The 19,676-nt window shown below is 40.2% G+C and overlaps 1 protein-coding gene across 3 annotated transcripts in view; it reads right to left on the bottom strand.

The window, feature by feature from the left end:
• The window catches only part of NHEJ1 (non-homologous end joining factor 1), a 111,397-nt gene that overhangs the window by 57,750 nt on the left and 33,971 nt on the right, over window positions 1-19,676 (bottom strand). For all 3 annotated transcript variants that reach the window (XM_074298717.1, XM_074298718.1, XM_074298719.1), the window contains exons 4-5: window positions 17,312-17,450; window positions 10,435-10,493 (exon numbers count right to left, since the gene is read on the bottom strand). In XM_074298717.1, coding sequence (XP_074154818.1) covers window positions 10,435-10,493; window positions 17,312-17,450 — 198 coding nt within the window. The remainder of the gene's footprint in view (window positions 1-10,434; window positions 10,494-17,311; window positions 17,451-19,676) is intronic.

Here is a 19,676-nt window from a genome sequence, read left to right as displayed (position 1 = left end):
TAAGCAAGACTGGGGCCAAATCCCTGAATCTACCTGGGAACCACTCAAGCACAATGGATTTTAAAACCAGGAGACGCTGCTCTCCCAGACCAGGATGGAAAGTGAATCTAGGGCCTGCAATGAGGGGCCGGAAGCCGCTCACCCTGTACCAGAGGCTGTATGGGGTGAAGAGAAGGGCAGGGGCCGGTGGCCGGGTTATCAGGCAATAACAAACTCAGACTCCAAGCACGCGACTTCCAGCAATGCAAGGAGCTTCCTTTGTTTTGGGAAAATAAGGGCAGCAAGAGGCCTCTCCCCAACACGTTCCCACTTGGCCTTGGGAGCCATCCCACCCCTAGACACAAACAGGACAGTCTTGGTTAAGGAGGGACAGACCAAATGCCCCAACTACAGCTCCTGTTTGCTTTTCCTTTTCCACTATTTCCTTGGTTTGGGAGCCACTGCGGGGGCACAGGTGACAGCCTAGGTCACCATTCAGAAACTTCGCCCCTCATGACCCATCTGCCTGGCCTATACAACTTGTCCAACAGCTCTTCAACCATCTCCTTCCCCACAGCAACCAGACTGTTTTGGCCTGCAACCAAGGGCTTCCTACCCTGTCCTTATGATTGGGGAGGTAGCCAGTTCTCAAAGGAATAACGCATCTCAGAGTGATGGGAGACACTTGGGATATAAACACACTATTCAACCCTAGCAGTGCTAGAGGGGATGGTCTAGAGCCCAGAGCAGGAGTTAAAGTTTCAACAAGTTATTTCCAGTGGAAATACATTATCATATGGTCATCAGGCCAGAGCAACATAATCTGAAGCAGATCTTTATTTGTATTGGGGCTCCTTAGATCAGACATGATTCCAATACGATATGCACAAGACAACATTCATACAGTGCCCTGCAGATCTTAAAGTGCTGTAAAAATGCTAGCTGTTGTAGTAGTTGTTAACTATGGCATAGTAAAGCTCTCCATGGTCTAGAAAGGTGATGCTCCAGGTGAGAACTTGAAGGAACTGAATTTATTTAAGACTAAAACACAAATATTAAACAATACCCAGAAGCCTAGCTCTCTGGATTTAAGTTGAGAAGCCCAGCTTCTTAAAGTCAAATGCCAAATGAAAGCAATCCCAGACCAAAGTCTTGAGGACAGTCACTTTCTCCAGGACCTCTGAGTAGGAGGTACTGCAAGTCCCACGTGGGCCTTTCCCAATGATAAACTGAGGATCCTGGGCACCAGGGAGCCTTTTTCCTTTCCCTGATCAACCAGAAAAGCCACCTCTCCCCCTCATGGTCTAAGGCCCCCAGCCCCCTCAAAGCCTGTGGTTTGCGTACGAGGGAGGGTTATGGGAGTGGGACTTCCCCCTCCCCAGGATGCCTTCGTGCCAAAGGAGAAGGAAACAGAATAAGCAAAATAAAATTCATAAAGCGAGGCAGTAATTACTATGTGGTCAACAAGAGGCTGCTCTTCAGGCCCATCATTATGTGGCTAAATTTAACGCCCTACGCAGCCGGGGGAGCCGTGCGCCCCGGGCACCGCATGTCCACACAGACGCCGGCTCCGCCACCTTCGCCTGCTCAACAGCCGCCAGGGCTGCCAGAAAGCAGGTCACAATTTTTTTTATAGTCTGTTTACCAAGATGCTGTTTTTACTGCCGAGGTTTCTCTCGTTTTATCTCTTTTTCCTTCTCTCCTGAACAGTCTGGGCTGTATTTTCTGTCCTGGGTTTTTTTGGTTCTCCCTCTCTCAGTACTATTTTCAGAACTCTAATTTTATATGGTATGTCCCTATTTTTTTTTTTTTTGGTAAATATTTGCCATGACTAAGCCAGGCACATCCAGTTTAAAAGGCTCCCATTCCACAAAACATCAGCCCTTTAATGACATGCATCTCATTAGCCTGTCCCATGAAAAGGGGTATAGAAAAAAAAAAAAAAGCAATTCACAGACTTTCTCAATTTTTATATCTATAGAAGCATATATTTACACATGTGGATAAACTGAAAAGTGATATTCTGAATTCTATATGGGGCCATAACAAGGGCCATTTGATTCAAGCCAGAGATTTCTGGGGCAGCTTCAGAGATGAGAGGCTTTCAATCTGTCGATAACTATTGGTCAAACCTGGACAGCTCCAACAAGGGCAGGCACAATTGGAATGAGCCCTGTTAAAGCATTACCATTACTACTAGGGTAGTGAGCAGAAAATGTAAGAATGCCCCATGGGTCTAAGGTTCTAAACCATTAGGAAGGGAAAAATAACTAACATGGAGTCAAAGGAAAGTATACATATTGCTTCCTTCTAACAACAGATAATGAGGGGAAAGTACCAAGGCAGTTACTGGAATTCCCTCAGATAGTCACATTCAAGGTCCCATGGCCAAAGTCTTTAGTTTCTCTTGTTTCTTGACAATCTTCTTAGAGGACTTCGTATGGTGATTTCTGTTCTGGACAGAAGTGGGATACAACTAAGTCTAGTAACAGCTCTGTGCACTCAACAATTACGATGAGAATCAGAATGTCCCTCCAGATTGGGACCATATGAGCTTCAAAGCAAGCTTTACCCATCAGAATTACTGATAATTCCAAAAGTGATGAAGTAACTAGAGGATACAGATTTCAGTTCTGCCCACAGTTGTATTCACTGAGAAACTGAGAATGCTACTAGACAATCAACTTGGTCCTTTCTCCTTCCTGGTCAGCTCCTACGGAGTGAATGTCCTAAAGGTAATTTCTCCTTCAAGCAAAACGGTAATATTACCACTCTTCCAAAAGATCCTCTTCACTATACATGCACCCACAATCAATTAAAAAGGAGTCTGTGAGGTAAGAGATGGGAGGAAGACACTCTATAGTACTTGTTCAGTTCAAGCTTCAAAGGAGGAAGATAGCTTTAATCAGCTACATCCAAGACTCCCTTTCTATTTTATTTAAATATTCAGTTTCATCACTCAGTCTACCACTCATGAAAAAAATCATACTTTTTTGTAACTTATATCTCAGATAATGACCTATGTTTTCTAGGATACCTTTCTTTAAAAAAACAAAAAATAAGCATTTTGCATATTCTGGTGCAAATACTATATTTGCAAATACATACATGGATGCATTTTGCTTTTTATACAATCATCACTTTCCAATAAACAACCACACTACTTCCAGTTAAAGAAAAGAAAAGAAAAAAAAAAACTTAAAGCAAGACCATCCAAAAGGGCAAGAAAATCTATATCTCTATTGCATTAGAATGCCACCCCCCAAATAACTTAGTATAAACCTTGAGTCCATCATAAAAAATCTCCTACTTTCTCTTAAGGTATATATAAGATTATTTGTACATGTATTATATAGGAATGATTCTATTACTTATGAAAAAGCATACTTTTTCTAATTTATATCTCAGATAATGACCTACGGTTTCTAGGAAGCCTTTTCTTTTTAAAGAGGCATTTTGCATATTATAGTGCAAATACTGTATTTGCAAATGCATACATAAATGCATTATGCTTTTAACATAATCATCACTTTCTAATAAGCATCCACAACTTCCAGTTAAAGAAAAGAAAAAAAAGTTAAAGCAAGACCACCCAAGAGAGCAAGAGAATCTGTCCTTCTATAGCATTAGAATGTTACCCCCCCCAAAATAACTTGACATAAACCTTGAATTCATCATAAATAATCTCCTATTTTCTCTCAAGGTATGTATGTGTATACACACACACATATATATATATATATATATATATATATATATATATATATATATATATTTGCAAATGTATTATATAAAAATGACTGCTAATATTTATAGAGTGATTACTATGTTCAGGCACTGTGCTAAGTGCTTTACAATTATTAGTTCATTTGGCATATGTGTAAATGTATAGTATCAGTGTTCATTTGGCTTGTTTTTCCTACCAGACTGAAAACTCCCTGAGAACAAGAAGCATATTGAATTTTTTAAAAATATAACAACACTGCATTTACTACAAAGGTGCTCAATAAAGATAATCTGTTGATATTGGCGATGGTCCCTCCACAATAAATCTAATCTCCACAAGAAAAATGCCAATATATCAGTCCACAAAGTAACAATAGTTAACATTTATATAGTACTATAAGATTTATAAAGACAGATAAAAAGAGCATTTAAGTACTTCCTTAAAAGTTACTGTCAGTCACTGTGTGAATTTAAACTTAAATTCAAGCAAAAAAGATAGTCCCCCACTTTCAAGGAGCTTCCATTCTAAAGGAAGAAGTCAATAAATAAAAGGGACCCGAAAAATGTGGGGGGGGGCGGTAATGAAGATATGAGAAGGGTACCCAAGGAGGAACAAGGTGGCTGGAAAAGAGATGGAAAATTCCCAAGATGGAGGATAGCTAAAGTTGAAAGAAATATGTTCAGGTCACCTCAGAGATAGCGGGCTGTGTCAGAGACTAATCAGAATAGAAGGATGCAGGGCAGAAACATCACCAGGGTGAGAGAACCAGGAGGTGGAGAAATTCTGGAAGGCTTTAGAAATATATCATTGACACCACAACTCTATTGACAGGAGCAGCTACAGGAGTCCCCTCTATTTTGTAAAAATCCTAACTCAGCGAGATTAATTATCTGTATGCATAGAGTCCCACAGCTCAGAAGCAGAATTTGAATCAAGATCTCCTTTGGGCTCTTTCCATGATATCACATTTAATCATTCCATAAGTCAAAAAGTACTTATTAAATACCCAGCTCTGTGCCAGGATTGAGGATACAAGGAGAAAAAGGAAACAATCATCCCAATAGAGGAACTTAAATTCAACCAAAGAAGGTTGCATATGCATTATGAGCACTTTATATGTATATGGGATAAATACTAAATAAATGCTAAAGAAAATACTAAGTAAATAAATACTAAATAAAATATAAGGTAACTAGGAAGAAAAGAAAGCAAGGACACTAACAGTCTGGGAGAACAACATGGGCTTAGTGGAGAAGGTGGGATTTGAGCTGCATCTTGAAAGAAGCAAGGGATTCTATGAGGTAAAGAGAAGGAAGGAAGGAATTCTAAGAATGAGAAACACATAAAAAAAAAAAAAGATACATGAAAAGGGGAAGGAAGGCCATGAGGGAAAGCCAGTTTGGCTGGATCATCAAAAATATATTATATACATATATTTTTATTACCTATTATCTATCTTATATAAAATAATATATTTTACATAAATATAAGATGTGTTTTATTTTTCATATTTATTTTATTTATTAAAAAGCAGGCTAAGGAATTTGCATTTACTCTGGAGATAACAGGGAGCCAGTGCTGATTATTAAGCCATGGAGTTATAGAATCAAATTTGGGCTTCAGAAGTGAGAAAGATAGTATAGATAAAAGAAAAAGTGAATGCAAGGAAAGCAATTAGGAGGCCACTGCAACAATTAAGGGAGGGGAGGATGAAGGCCTAAACTAAAGTGATGGTCATATAACTGAAAAGAAAAGGATGGCAGAGCCATTTTAGGGGGAAAATTGACAAGGCTTGACAATTTGTTGGCAATGTCAAGGGAGGGGTTGGGAAAAGAGTAAGATAGAATGACACTGATGCTTATGGACTTTGGAAAGTTCATGGAAAGCTAGTGGTAACCTCAAAAGAAAGATGGAAATCTGGGAGAAAAGGCAGAGGAAAAGCATATAACAAACACATTAAGTTTGAGATGACTACAGGCTATCCAGATGAAGATGAGGGTCCAGCCGCAATTGGTAATATGAAACAGAAGATCAGGAGAAAGATCAAGAATATAAATTAAAATATATATAAATGAATAAAACTTGTGCCCAACCGGGGAATCAGTGAATAAATCATGCCATCATAATGTAACGAAATATAGTGCTGTCAGGTGTGACTAATGTGAAGAATTCAGAGCACACCTGAGAAGTTTTAATTGTATGGAGTAAGACAATGAAGGAAGCAATATATACAATTATAACAATGCACAGAAGTCAGCATGTAGAGGCCACCCAACTTCAGTCAAATACAATGGTCAATACTAATATCACATTCCCAAAAGTAAAAGACATGTCCCTGATCCTTTTTGTTAACAACAAATTAAACTGTAATTTCTGAAGGGATTGGTGTAGGCAGTTGTCATAAAGTATCTATGCATTGATAAAAAAAGAAATTGTAAGAAATGATCAATTGATTTTAAAGACACCTCAAGTGAAAACTAAAGACAACGCAGTGGCCAGACCTAAGGGAATAGTAATGACAATATACGTATAAAGAAAATCAAATTGAAGGTTTCACTGATACAAGACAATATCTGCTTTAAAATAGCCCTAATTTAGGGAAGAGAGTACTAGAGTACAGTATCACTAATGGGCTCCTCTTCACCAACCATGGCACTCACAGAACTGAAAGGAAAGGCTTATCAAGATTCATTTTAACACCCTGTGCTTACCTCTGAGTGGGGCTAACACCTCTCCCCCAAGACTGAAGTTCGTTACTGAAGCAGTAACAACACAGAAAGGCCGAAGGCAAATGACAAACATGTCCAAGACCTCATAAACATCAGCTGCAGGACCTTAATGATGTTGGCCCTAGAGTGGACATGACCAGGTGTCCAAAGGAGAAGAAAGGGGTTGACCCCAAATTGCAATAAATGAGATTGGGTTTCTTTTTGGAAGGTAAATTCTGTGGACTTCGACCAGACCCATCATGATCTGGGCTCGGGTGAAACACTGCTGTAATGGGGAGCAGCCAACTATATTGAACCCCTTGGGGCCAGGGAGATGGCAGGCAATAACTCCGCCAGGACCCCCACCCTGGAGGAACCCACTTCATGAAGCTGCCCAAGTGCCAGTGCTGAGGGCTGGTCCTTGGCCAGGGGCAGCCAGCTGCAGAGGGCGGAGCTCTATTTTGAGCCTGGCCACGTCTGGTTTGAGCAGCATGCGGCCCTAGTGACTCACACACCCATGCAAACCGCCTGTGGCTCTGTGGCATGGCCCCGGAATGCCAAGCCTGGGCCAGCTCCCTCCTCACCCCATTATGCTGGGATAAATAAATAAAGAACCCGCCAGGAGCCACACAGCCTGATGGCAACCAGATGGGAAGGAGGATGCACAGAGAGGGCCAAGGGATGGGAAGGACCGTGAGGGACATGGCTAGGAGGGCATTCTGTCATTCTTCTAGCCCGGCTCCCTTGGGCACAAAGCTCCTGTACAGAAATGGTCTTTCTCGGGACACTAGCCATCCCTAACTTTTTAGTCTCATTCCCAATCCTGAAGCTAGCTCCTAGTCTCCTATAGGGAGAAACATCCCCCAAGGGGAGCTTTGATCTATCCAACCCTTGTCTCTTTTGTTTTCCTCTTGAATCTCAGCTGCCAGACTTCTTCTGAGCAGGTTCTTTATAGGTTGGTCTTCTTGGGGACCAGGGATGAGAATGAGAAATGAAAGATCCCAGGCAAGAGAGGAAAGGGCAATCACCAAATGAAGTCCAAGCAAGGAAAGAGAAAAGATTTTTGTCATTTGTAAAGGTAAAATGGATTTCAAATCCAAGATTTATTATTGCTCCAAACTTAGCCCTATTTAGACTCTCAAGTTCTGCACAAGTCCCTGGGTCACTTCCACCAAAGGCTACCCACCCTATAATCCCTCGAACATCATCTTTCTGGCCCTCTGCCAAACTCTATTCCCTTCAGGAAACACAGACCCCAGCTACTGACCCCCCAGCCCTCTGACGTCAGCCCTGGCCCCCCGATCCTTCATTTAGAGCTCTCTGTCCACAGTTTATTTATCTTCCTATTCAGCGTTGCTTATTTTAATGGCACATCCTCCCAGCTTAGCCCTGGGTGACCCCCCGACCTCACTGTGTCCTGTTTGCAGGAGCTGCAAGAATTTGGTGGTCATGATGGGCCCACAACTGCTCAGAGAAACCTTCCAGTTCAAGTAGCAAATGTCCCACACCAGAAACACAACAAGGTATCCTAAGAGACCATGAGGGTTCACCAGAGGCTCCCTCCCACAGAGTCTTCACAAATATTCAAGAACCAGTGGGGTACAATGAAGAGCGCACTTGATTAGAAATTAGGAGTGAGGGGGTTTAAGTTCAGATAGTGTCATACAATCAGTTCCTACCTCTGGGTCTCAGTTTCCCATTTGTAACATGAGGGGAGGCTAGATTAAATGATCTATGGCCCCTCTGAATGCTAATATTCTATGGATTTGAAATAGCTGTATTGCATAAATAACTCAGAAGGGTGGATATTCCTTTCTCCAAATAAGTCCATGGATTCCATAGGCCTTTTCTCTTTATTCCTACAACACGGACACAGGACAGGGAGAAGCATCATGCTTCAAGAAGGGAAGGTAGGGGAAAAAACCACAACAGAACAAGGAGTTTTTATTGAGTACTTGCCATCTTTCTTGTACCATGAAAGGCATTATATGCTACAAAGTGTAAACCCAGTGCCTGTGGGAGAGAATTTTATCATTGTTATTGTTTGTTCTTTCTTCTCCAAGAGGACTATGACAACAGGGAGGGGATGCCTGACATGCTAGTGAATTGGATTTAAGGAAGGGAGGGTTATGCAAGATCACCTGCCTCACTTTCCCCTCTGGCACCACTGGGGTCCAGTGACCAGAGATTGACTGGTACAACTGGAGATGGCTCCAGATACAATGGGAGAACTTGACCTTTTTAAGCTAAGGTCTTTAACGGTCTCAGTTTGACTGAGGCAATGCCAGGTGATAAGAAATACACTCATGTGACAATGAATAAGACAATATTGTGTGTGTGTATAACAGTGGTATATAAGTGTTAAACAAGTCTATGCAGACAATACAAATTAGAAAATAAAGGACTACTTGTTGGAAGTACTTACTGTATAATATAACAAGTGGAAAAACACAAGAAAAGAAGGGATTCAACATGTAGTGATAACAGTGGGAAAGATTTTTTAAACCCTTTTTTACACACACCTCCTTGTACATTGAGAAGATTCATTAGCTGGTCTGTGACTCCCAATACTCATCCCACACATTATGCCGCTTGTAGCATACTAGTTTTCCATTTCATCAGTGGGGGAATGCCACCTGGGCATTTCTCCCCCTTAGCTGGCCAGTCTTGCCCTGGAGCACCATGCTAATCTAGGTTCTAATCTAGGTAACATTACCTGTTACCTGGAGTGTTTCAGGTACAACAACCATCAAGTACCGATCCAAGGACAACAACCAGCCATCTATTAGCTGGACTATTCCAATAGCTCATCATAAGTTCCCCCTCCCTGGGGCAGCTGGGTGGCGCAGTGGATAGAGCACCAGCCTCCAATTCAGGAGGACCAGAGTTCAAATCTAGCCTCAGACACTTAATACTTCCTGGCTGTGTGGCCCTGGGCAGATTACTTAACCCCAATCACCTCAGCAAGAAAAAGAAAAAGTTTGACCTCCGATGTGGGAAGCTTTTTGTGACCTACGTAGTATGCCCCACACTTCATCTGCATGGTGCTTTGAGGGCAGAGTCTGGGATAAACACTATGACAGTTCTTGGCATCCTCCCCAAATTGTCATGTATACACAGAGCATATCATCCTCCAGTACAAAGTAAACTTCTTGAGGGTAGGAACTATTGTCTTATATTCCCAGCACCCAGCAGAGTAAGCACTGAATAAATGCTTCTTGGATTGGAAAAGATTGGAATTCATAGAGCTGAATTATTTTATGCTGGCACTGGCCTAATAAGGATTTCCCACATCTATGGCATGAACTGTACCAATAACAGGGTCAAGTGTAAAGTTTGAAAGGACCAGATGGATGTTGCCAGAGCTCCTATGAATTCTGTAAACACTTAGCTCTATTCTGGCTCAGCAAAACCATTCAACAAGAGATCCCTGACATGTGAATCACCTGTCTTTAAAGCTGCTCTGATCCAAACCAGCTGAACCTCCAGCATTGGAGAGAGGAAAACATTGTAGCCATAGCCACTGCTCAGAAATCCTAACTAAGGACATTCCTAGGGCCTATCACCTAGAACAGCTACTAAATAATACACGATAAACTGTATTCTTATCACCATGCTAATGATAAGATTGTGAATCACTATGTGAAAAATAAATGTTTTTTTCAGTACCATATGGGTCAACATCTTTGTTGGAGTGCTTTAATTTTCTGAACCCCTGATAAATAGTTTTAGGGGATTCAAAGACTAGTTTGTTTGTATTTACTAGTTTCTCATAAATTAGTTTATTATGAATATTGAAAAATTAAAAAACTAAAAGCATATTGTCACTTACCACCTATATTTGTCAAACTAAACCAGTTTTTTTGTGGGTGATTTTTTTTTTTCCCAGAAAAAAAGTTCATTGATTCTTACAGGCTTTGAAGCTTAAAAGTATCAGAAAATCATGGTCCCTAATCAGTGACCAGGGTAGACTTAGGAAACAGAAGCTAATTGAGAAGTAAGGAAATGGAGGAACTCTACCTCTGTCATGACCCGCTCTAGGAAAGCATTTTCATCAAATAGCTCTGTCTTCAATCGATCTGTAACCAGAAAAGAAGGAAAAAAGAAATGAGTCTGAGGATCTATACTTGAACAGCAAAGAGCAGATCCAGCCTTGTCTAGGATTACTAGTTCATTCATTTAATCAATAATTTATTAGGAGCTCATTATATAATAGAATTAAACCTTTGAAAAATACCTAATGTAGTTTAACAATTAAGCAATATTATCATCACAACCAAGAAGACTCTATCTTACTTTTTAAAACTTTTTTGTCAGCTCTCCTCTTTGTGTCATCTGTCTTACACCCGTTCTTTGCCTTCATCAAGATTTCCATTCCCTCCATCCATCAGTACTTTCTCAGTTCATTGCTTCCCTTCACAACCTGTATCCGACAGTTAACCAGTTGGTCAGTTCCACTGTAGTATTAAAGTGTAATAGAATCCTAGATCTGGAGTCAAAAAGATCTCATCTCCATGTCCAGGACACCATCACTGTCTAAATTGATACATTCTCTTCCCTTCCCTATTCTGATTATTTGGTGAAGCAAACTCCTATTTTGCCTCTTACCCCGTTATTCTATCAGAGTTTGCTCTGCCAAACTCTATCCTTGTATTACTCCCACCAATCATTGCCTTTGCTCCCTCTATCATGCTAAAAGAAACTGAAGAAAACTCACAAAACCATGCTAATTTGATCTACTCTAAATTAAAATTCCATGAGCTTATTAACTAGGCCTTCAAAGTAGCCAGGAAATCCTTTTATACCTACCTAAATCAATTCACTGTCCCACCCTTTCATCCTTCCTTAAAGCTCTCCCAGCTCCTCCTCCCCCAACTAATCAGATGAGAACCTTGCCTTATATTTTACTGAAAAAAAATTTTGTCAAGAACTTTCCCTTCTCCCCTGATCCTCACCTTACATTAATCAGAAGCTTTTCTGTTAAAATTTCATATAAAGAGGTGGCCCTTTTCCTTCCAAAAACAAAAGCTTCTATGTATACAAATAATCCCATTCCATACTGTTTTCTCCAAAAGCTGCCCCTTCTATCATCCCCATTCTCCTACTAATCTTCAACCTCTCTATTTACTAGCTCCTTCCCTATTGCCCATGCCCATGTCTTCTCCAACTTCAAAGAATCCTTTATTCATCCATCCCCACTAGTTATCCTCCTATATTCCTCCATCCTTTTGAAGTTAAACATCCTTTTGAGGTCATCCACAATAAGTGTCTCCACTTCCTTTCCTCTTACTCTTTTCTTAACTTCTTACAATGTAGCTTCTGACCTCATTATTTGAACAAAATTGCTCTCTCCAAAGTCACTAATGATCTCTTAATTGGCAAATGCAACAGCCTTTATTCCACTCTTTTCCTTCTTGATCTCTGTACTTTTAACATTGTGGATGGCTCTAATATTTTTAATACTCCATCCATACTTGATACAGGTATTTGTGAAACTGTTCTCTCCTGGTTCTTCTTTCTCTTTTTTAAATTTCCTTTTCCAGCTCCTTTCCTGGGTCTTCATCCATCTCACATTAACCATGAGAAAACACCAGGGCTCTATCCCAGGCTCTCTTCTCTCCTCCCTATATACAACTTGATCAACTCCCATAGATTCAATTGCCATCTCTATGGAAGTGACTCTCAGATCTATTTATCTAGTACTAAACTCTCTACTGACCTCCAGTCTATTATCCCCAAATGCCTATTAAACATCTTGAACTAAAAGTCTCATAGATATCTTAAACTCAAAATGTGTAAAATTGAACTCATTGGGGCAGCTAGGTGGCACAGTGGATAAAGCACCGGAGGAGGGAGGACCCGAGTTCAAATCTGGTCTCAGACACTTAACACTTCCTAGCTGTGTAACCCTGGGCAAGTCACTTAACCCCAGCCTCAGGGGAGGAAAAAAAAATCGAACTCATTATCTTTTGTCCTAAACCCTTCCCTTTATTGAATATAATTTTTATTGCACTCACTGTGGTCTGAAAAGAAAACATTTATCTTCTGCATTTGATTGTGAGGTTTTTATGCCCTAATACATGATCAATTTTTGTAGAAGTGCCATGTACTGCCAAGAAAAAGGTACTAAGTACTGCCTTTCTTTCCCAGAGGAAATTTTCTCCAGAGGTCTATCATATCTAGGTTTCTATTAACCTCCCCAGTTCCTCTCGTTAGATTTGTCTGATTCTGAGAAGGGAAGATTGAGAATTCTCCACTAGGACAGTTTGGCTATTGGAACTGGCTTAAAATCTTCTCTAGGAATTTGCCTGCTCTATCACTTGGTGCATACACATTGAGTATCATTATTATTTCATTATTTACAGTACCATTTATCAAAATGTACTTTCCTATCTGAGATCAGAATTGCTACCCCTGCTTTTTTTTTTTTACTTCAGCTGAAGCATAATAAATTCTGTTCCAAGACAATTCTCAGCGAAGAAATTAAACTATTTCTAGCCATATGAAAAGATGCTCCAAGTCATTATTAAATCAGAGAAATGCACATTAAGACAACTCTGAGATACCACTACACACCTGTTAGATTGGCTAGAATGACAGGGAAAGATAATGCTGAATGTTGGAGGGGATGTGGGAAAACAGGGACACTGATACATTATTGGTGAAATTGTGAATACATCCAGCCATTCTGGAGAGCAATTTGGAACTATGCCCAAAAAGTTATCAAACCATGAATACCCTTTAATCCAGCAGTGCTACTACTGGGCTTATATCCCAAAGAGATTTTAAAGAAGGGAAAGAGACCTACATGTACAAAAATGTTTGTAGCAGCCCTCTTTGTAGTGGCCAGAAATTGGAAAGTGAGTAGATGCCCATCAATTGGAGAATGGTTGGATAAATTATGGTATATGAATGTTATGGAATATTATTGTTCTGTAAGAAATGATTTCAGAATCATAATAATGATTTCAGGAAGCACCTGATGATTTCAGAAAGACCTGGAGAGACTTACATGAACTGATGCTGAGTGAAATGAGAAGGACCAGGAGATCATTATATACTTCAACAACAATATTATATGATGATCAATTCTGATGAACGAGTCTCTCTTCAACAATGAGATGAACCAAATCAGTTCCAATAGAGCAGTAATGAACTGAACCAGCGAAAGAACTCTGGGAGATGACTATGAACCACTACATAGAATTCCCAATCCCCTTATTTTTGTCTGCCTGCATTTTTTATTTCTTTCACAGGCTAATTGTACACTATTTCAAAGTCCAATTCTTTTTGTACTGTAAAATAACTGTATGGACTTGTATACATATATTGTATTTAACATATACTTTATATATATATAATATGTATTGGTCAACCTGCCATCTGGGGGAGGGGGTAGAGGGAAGGAGGGAAAAAATTGTAACAAAAGGTTTTGCAATTGTCAATGCTGAAAAATTACCCATGCATATATCATGTAAATAAAAAGCTATAATAATAAAAAAAATTTAAAAAATAAATTCTGTTCCAGCCTTTTGCCTTTACTCTGTATGTCTCTCTGTGTCAAATGTGTTTCTTATAAACAACATATTGTAGAATTCTGTTTTTTAATCCACTCTTGTTCTTTGCTTCTATTTTATGGGAGAGTTCATCCCATTCACATTCACAGTTATGATTACTAGTTCTGTAATTCCCTCTGTCCTATTTTCTTCCCTGTATATAGTTTTGTCTCTCTTTCCACCCTGTGTTTTTTTCCCATCCCACCCACTACCTTATCTCCTATCACCCTTCCCCCTTATCTTTGAAGTATTTTTTAATCCATTCTATCCACTATCTTGTTTTCTATCAACCCGTCCTTCCTTCTCTTTCCTTTTTCTCTAGTGTTTTTTCTATGCCTTCTATCCTGTCCCTTTTCTTTTCTCTTCCTACTTTTTAAAGGGTTAGATAAATTTCTATAACCAACTGAATGATTAGGTTATTCTCTCTTAAGAGTCAAAATTGATGAGTTTCACAACACCCCTTCGAGATAACTGCTATCATTATTCCCATTTTACAATAAGGAAACTGAGGCAAGCAGCATTAAGTAGCTGGTCTAGGTCACACAGCTAGTAAATGTCTGATGCTAGACTAGAACTCAGGTTTTCTTGATTCAGAACCCTAATTTCCCCATACCCAATGCAATATTAAGGTCTGTTAATTTTAGCTGAATTTAGCATCTCTTGGATTTGCAACTTTCTCTCCTTGGATACCACAACAACTCTGGTGCAGACTCTCTTCACTTCACACTCAGACTAACATAGTCTTGTGCTCCATCTCTCTACCTCAAATCTCTTCCCACTCCAACTTATCCTTAATGTGATTGTCAAACTGATCATGCTATAATGTAGAGATCTGCTGATATCACCATCTCCTCAATAAATTCCAGTGACTCCTCCATGTCCCTGGGATCAAATATGAAATCCTCTGTTTAGTTCTCAGTTTTTCAAAACCTATCTTATTTTTCCAGTTTTCTTATTTTTTCCTCTTCCCATACCCCCCAACTCTTCCTCAAACATGACACTATATGTTCCCTGAGCCTTTTCATTGACTCATGACCCTCATCTTCACTCCTGGCTTCCTTCAGATTTCAGCTGAAGGATCCCAGTCCTTCTTAAGTTTGGTGTCTCCTCTCTACCAACCTGCCCTGTGCACCTCTTGTTTGCACACAGTTTACCTGCTGCCTCTTCCCATTAGACTGGGAGCTGCCTGGCCATTTTTGGTAGTGGCTGGCACACATGTGAGCTATCTGACTAACTAAACTAAGGCCACATCTGCCTTTAGACACATGTGACCCTAGAAAAGTAATCTCACCTCTTTATGCCTTGATTTTTTTAAGTAAAAGTGTCTACCTCTCAGGGTTGTTATGAGGATAAAGTTTACAAACCTTGAGGTAACCCTAGTGGCTCCAGAATCTTTTACGTCCTTGTGCTATCCCACCCTTCTTCACTTAACAAACCCTGGTAATGGATTATTGATTCAAATAATTGAATCAAAAAATGAGTCAAAATGAACCCGAACCATTAGGACTGGATTCATTACAATCCATGCTATGCAGCCTCACCTGTGTCCTGCAGCAAGGCAGACCATGTATTCTTAACTGAGTATCTCATGCTCCACAGGTGTTACTCCAAATCCCTTCTTCCCTCCCAATGTCTCCACATCCCTCGCCTCACCCCCACCATCATCTAAGAACACCCCCTCTGAATTTGCAGAAAACATTAAGGTCATTCAACACTGTGCTCCTGCTCCATTCCTCTCTAAACAAGTCGACATTACCTCGCACTCACTCCCTTCTCCCAGCATCTGACAAAGAAGTAGTTGTTCTCTGGGCCAAGGCCAGCCCCTCTACGTGTGCCCTCCCTCACCCCTCCTCCGATCTTCCCCAAGAGACCGCATCCATCCATCATCCCCTCTCCTGGAACATGTAACTTTTGCCTGACTTCCTCAACCCTTGGCAATCTGGATTTTGACCTAATTACTCAATGGATACCATTCTATCCAAAGATACCAATCATCTCTTAGCCACCCCATGTGATGGTCTTTGTTCCAACCTAATTCTTCTTAACCTGTCACACTTGAGCCTGCTGATCATCCTCTTCGGGATATTCTTCTTTTCTAGGTTTTCACGACATTACTCTCTCTTGGTTCCACTCACTCTTACTCTCCCATCTTCCCACCTTCTCTGTATTCTCAGCCTTTTTTTGGATCAACCTCCACATCAAGTGCCCTTATGGGTGGTTCCCCAAGATTCTGTCCCAGGTCTCTTCTCCTTTTATATATTCTCTTTCTCAGTAACCTCATCAGCTCCTATGTGTGTAACTTTAATCCTATGCAGATGACTCTCAGATCCAAGGATCTATCTGCCCCTAGTTGTTCCCCCGAGCTTCAGTCTGCCTATTAGATATGTTAGCTATTACATGAGAAATGCATCAGACATGTACAAGACAAATGCCTTATGTGGTCTAAGGGGGAAAAATCATTGTCAGAAGAAGCAGGCTTGATGGAGGAAGCATTTGAATCAGGCTTTAAAGTGCATGTAGAAACCCAAGTGAAGAAGTGAAGGAGAATATTCCAAGCACAAGAAACAGAATAAGCAAAAACATTTGGGAGTAAAAGGGAAAGGAATCAAGAGAAATAAAAAATGTAAGGAAGACAAGGAATAGACTGGTTTGGCAAGAGGGGGAGAGTATGAAATATGTCTAGAAAAGCAAGGTGTAGTAGCATTGCACAAGGTCCTGAATGTCAGACAAAGAAGTTTGGACTTCCTAAACAATAGGAATCACTGAAGATTTTTTTTTTAGCAGAAGAATGAACCAATCCTAACAAAATTACTCTGGCAGTGGTATAAAGCATGGATTGGAAGAGAGTTAAAGTAGAAAACATTTTTTAGAAAGTGACTGTCATGGTCCTGGAATGTGGTAATGTGGATCTAAATAAAAGTGGCAGCAGTAGAAAAAGAGAGAAGGGATGAATAAGAGATGTCCTGGAAAAAAGAATCAGTGGTTCATTCCCCTGAATGATATTTAAGAGAGCACTTTTTGTAGCATCTCCTTTTCTCTTAGGGTGAGAGATTTAGAGACTAAGCTTCCTAACACCCAAATCTTGTGATATCCTAGGCCAAAGCTGTGTGATTACTGACATTCTTCCAAAGGCTTTTCGTGCTAGTGTCCAGGCAGGACAAGAGGAGAACTTTCTGACCCAGCATCTAATTTCTAATTTCTACTCATTCCCCAGTATTCCTCTCTCTTCCCTATGGATAACCTAATACAATCGGGCCAATGCCAATTCTTAACTTTAAATGGTTTTTCCTCCCTCTTTCTTGTGACCCTCACCCTCCTAAAACCAACATGTCCCCTCTCACCTCGGCTCGGGACGGCTCCATTCTCCTGGTAGTCTTGGATTTCCGCATCCTTCAGTCGAAGCAAAGAAGCCAGCTCTCTCACCTGGCATTGCAGTACCAGACTCATGCCCATCAGGGGACGTAGGAGATGCTGGGAAACCTTTGAAAAAGGAGAGGTCTATCATGAAAAGCTTTATATGACCCATTCAGGTATTATACCCATAACCTGAAGAATAGGCTAAAAGAGTAGACATACCCTCCACTCACTCATACATGAATTTATTCAGCATTTATTAAGGGCCTTCTCTATGCCAGGCACCAGGCATTGAGAAGTGGGAACACAAATGCACTAATCCCTGCTTTCAAGGAACTTATATTCTAGGAGTAATACAAATAAGGGATCGATTTCATTAGTACAGAGCTCCCAGGAGAAGAAACTCTCTGTACCAATATAGCTGGGCAGCCCCTCTATAGCCTATAATCTTCCACAGCTGCTGCCCAGGGCTGAGGGGATAAGGGACCTTCTCAGGATCCTAGTCAGGGTGTGTCAGTTACAGTGTTAGCACAATGTAACACGGTGATTTCACGGTATGAGGCGTTAAGAGAGAGACGGGATCAGGAAGAGACTCCAGTAGCAGGTGGTCCTTGAGCTGAGCTTTAAGAAAGTGAGAAAACAAGTGGCTGAAGCGGGCAAGTTCATTCCCACCTGGGCAGAACTGGGTCAGGGACAGTACCCTTTGTTTTTTTAAAATGTAATAGTTTTTATTTACCAGATATAAGCATGGGTCATTTTACAACATTGACAATTGCCAAACCTTTTGTTCCAATTTTTCCCTTCCTTCCTCCCCCCCACCATGGCAGGTTGACCAATACATGTTACATATGTTAAAGCATAAATTAAATACAACATATGTATACATGTCCATACAGTTATTTTGCTGTACAAAAAGAATTGGGCTTTGAAATAGTGTACCATTAGCCTGAGAAGGAAATCAAAAATGCAGGTGGACAGAAATAGAAGGATTGGGAATTCCATGTAGTTGTTCATAGTCATCTCCCAGAGTTCTTTCCCTGGGTGTAGCTGGTTCAGTTCATTACTGCTCTATTGGAACTGATTTAGTTCATCTCATTACTCAAAATGGCCACATCCATCAGAATTGATCATCATATAGTATCGTTGTTGAAATATACAACAATTTCCTGGTCCTGCTCATTTCACTCAGCATCAGTTCATGTAAGTCTCTCCAGGCCTTTCTGAAATCATCCTGTTGATCATTTCTTACGAACAATAATATTCCATAATATTCATATACCATAATTTGCCCAACCATTTTCCAATTGATGGGCATCTACTCAGTTTCCAGTTTCTGGCCACCACAAAGAGGGCTGCCACAAATATTCTTGCACATAAAAATCCCTTTCCCTTCTTTAAGATCTCTTTGAGATATAAGCCCAGTAGTAACGCTATTGGGTCAAAGGGTATGCACAGTTTGATAACTCTTTGAGCATAGTTCCAAATCTATCTCCAGAATGGCTGGATGTATTCACAACTCCACCAACAATGTATCAGTGTCCCTGTTTTCCCACATCCCCTCCAACATTCTGCATTATCTTTCCCTGTCATTCTAGCCAATCTGACAGGTGTGTAGTAGTATCTCAAAGTTGTCTTAATTTGCATTTCTCTGATTAATAATGACTTGGAGCATTTTTTCATATGGCTAGAAATAGTTTCAACTTCTTCCTCTGAGAATTGTCTGTTCATATCCTTTGACCATTTATCAATTGGAGAATGGCTTGATTTCTTATAAATTAGAGTCAATTCTCTATATATTTTGGAAATGAGGCCTTTATCAGAACCTTTGACTGTAAAAACGTTTTCCCAGTTTATTGTTTCCCTTCTAATCTTATCTGCATTAGTTTTATTTGTACAAAAACTTTTCAATTTGATATAATCAAAGTTTTCTACTTTGTGATCAATAATGATCTCTATCTAGTTCTTTGGACATAAATGCATTCCTCTTCCACAGGTCTGAGAGGTAAACTATCCTATGTTTCTCTAATTTATTTATAATCTGATTCTTTATGCCTAAGTCATGAACCCATTTTGACCTGATTTTGGTGTACGGTGTTAAGTATGGGTCAATGCCTAGTTTCTGCCATGTTAATTTCCAATTTTCCCAGCAATTTTTGTCAAACATTGAGTTCTTATCCCAAAAGCTGGGGTCGTTGGGTTTGTCAAACACTAGATTATTAAAGTTATTGATCATTTTGTCCTTTGAACCTAACCTATTCCAATGATCAACTAGTCTATTTCTTAGCCAATACCAAATGGTTTTGTGTTCTTTGCTCTTACAGAAGACCAGAACAAAACAGAAGTGATGTTACA

This window comes from Sminthopsis crassicaudata, chromosome 3, assembly GCF_048593235.1.
Source record: "Sminthopsis crassicaudata isolate SCR6 chromosome 3, ASM4859323v1, whole genome shotgun sequence".
Lineage (NCBI taxonomy): Eukaryota > Metazoa > Chordata > Mammalia > Dasyuromorphia > Dasyuridae > Sminthopsis > Sminthopsis crassicaudata.
This window is presented reverse-complemented; position numbering and strand designations above follow the sequence as displayed.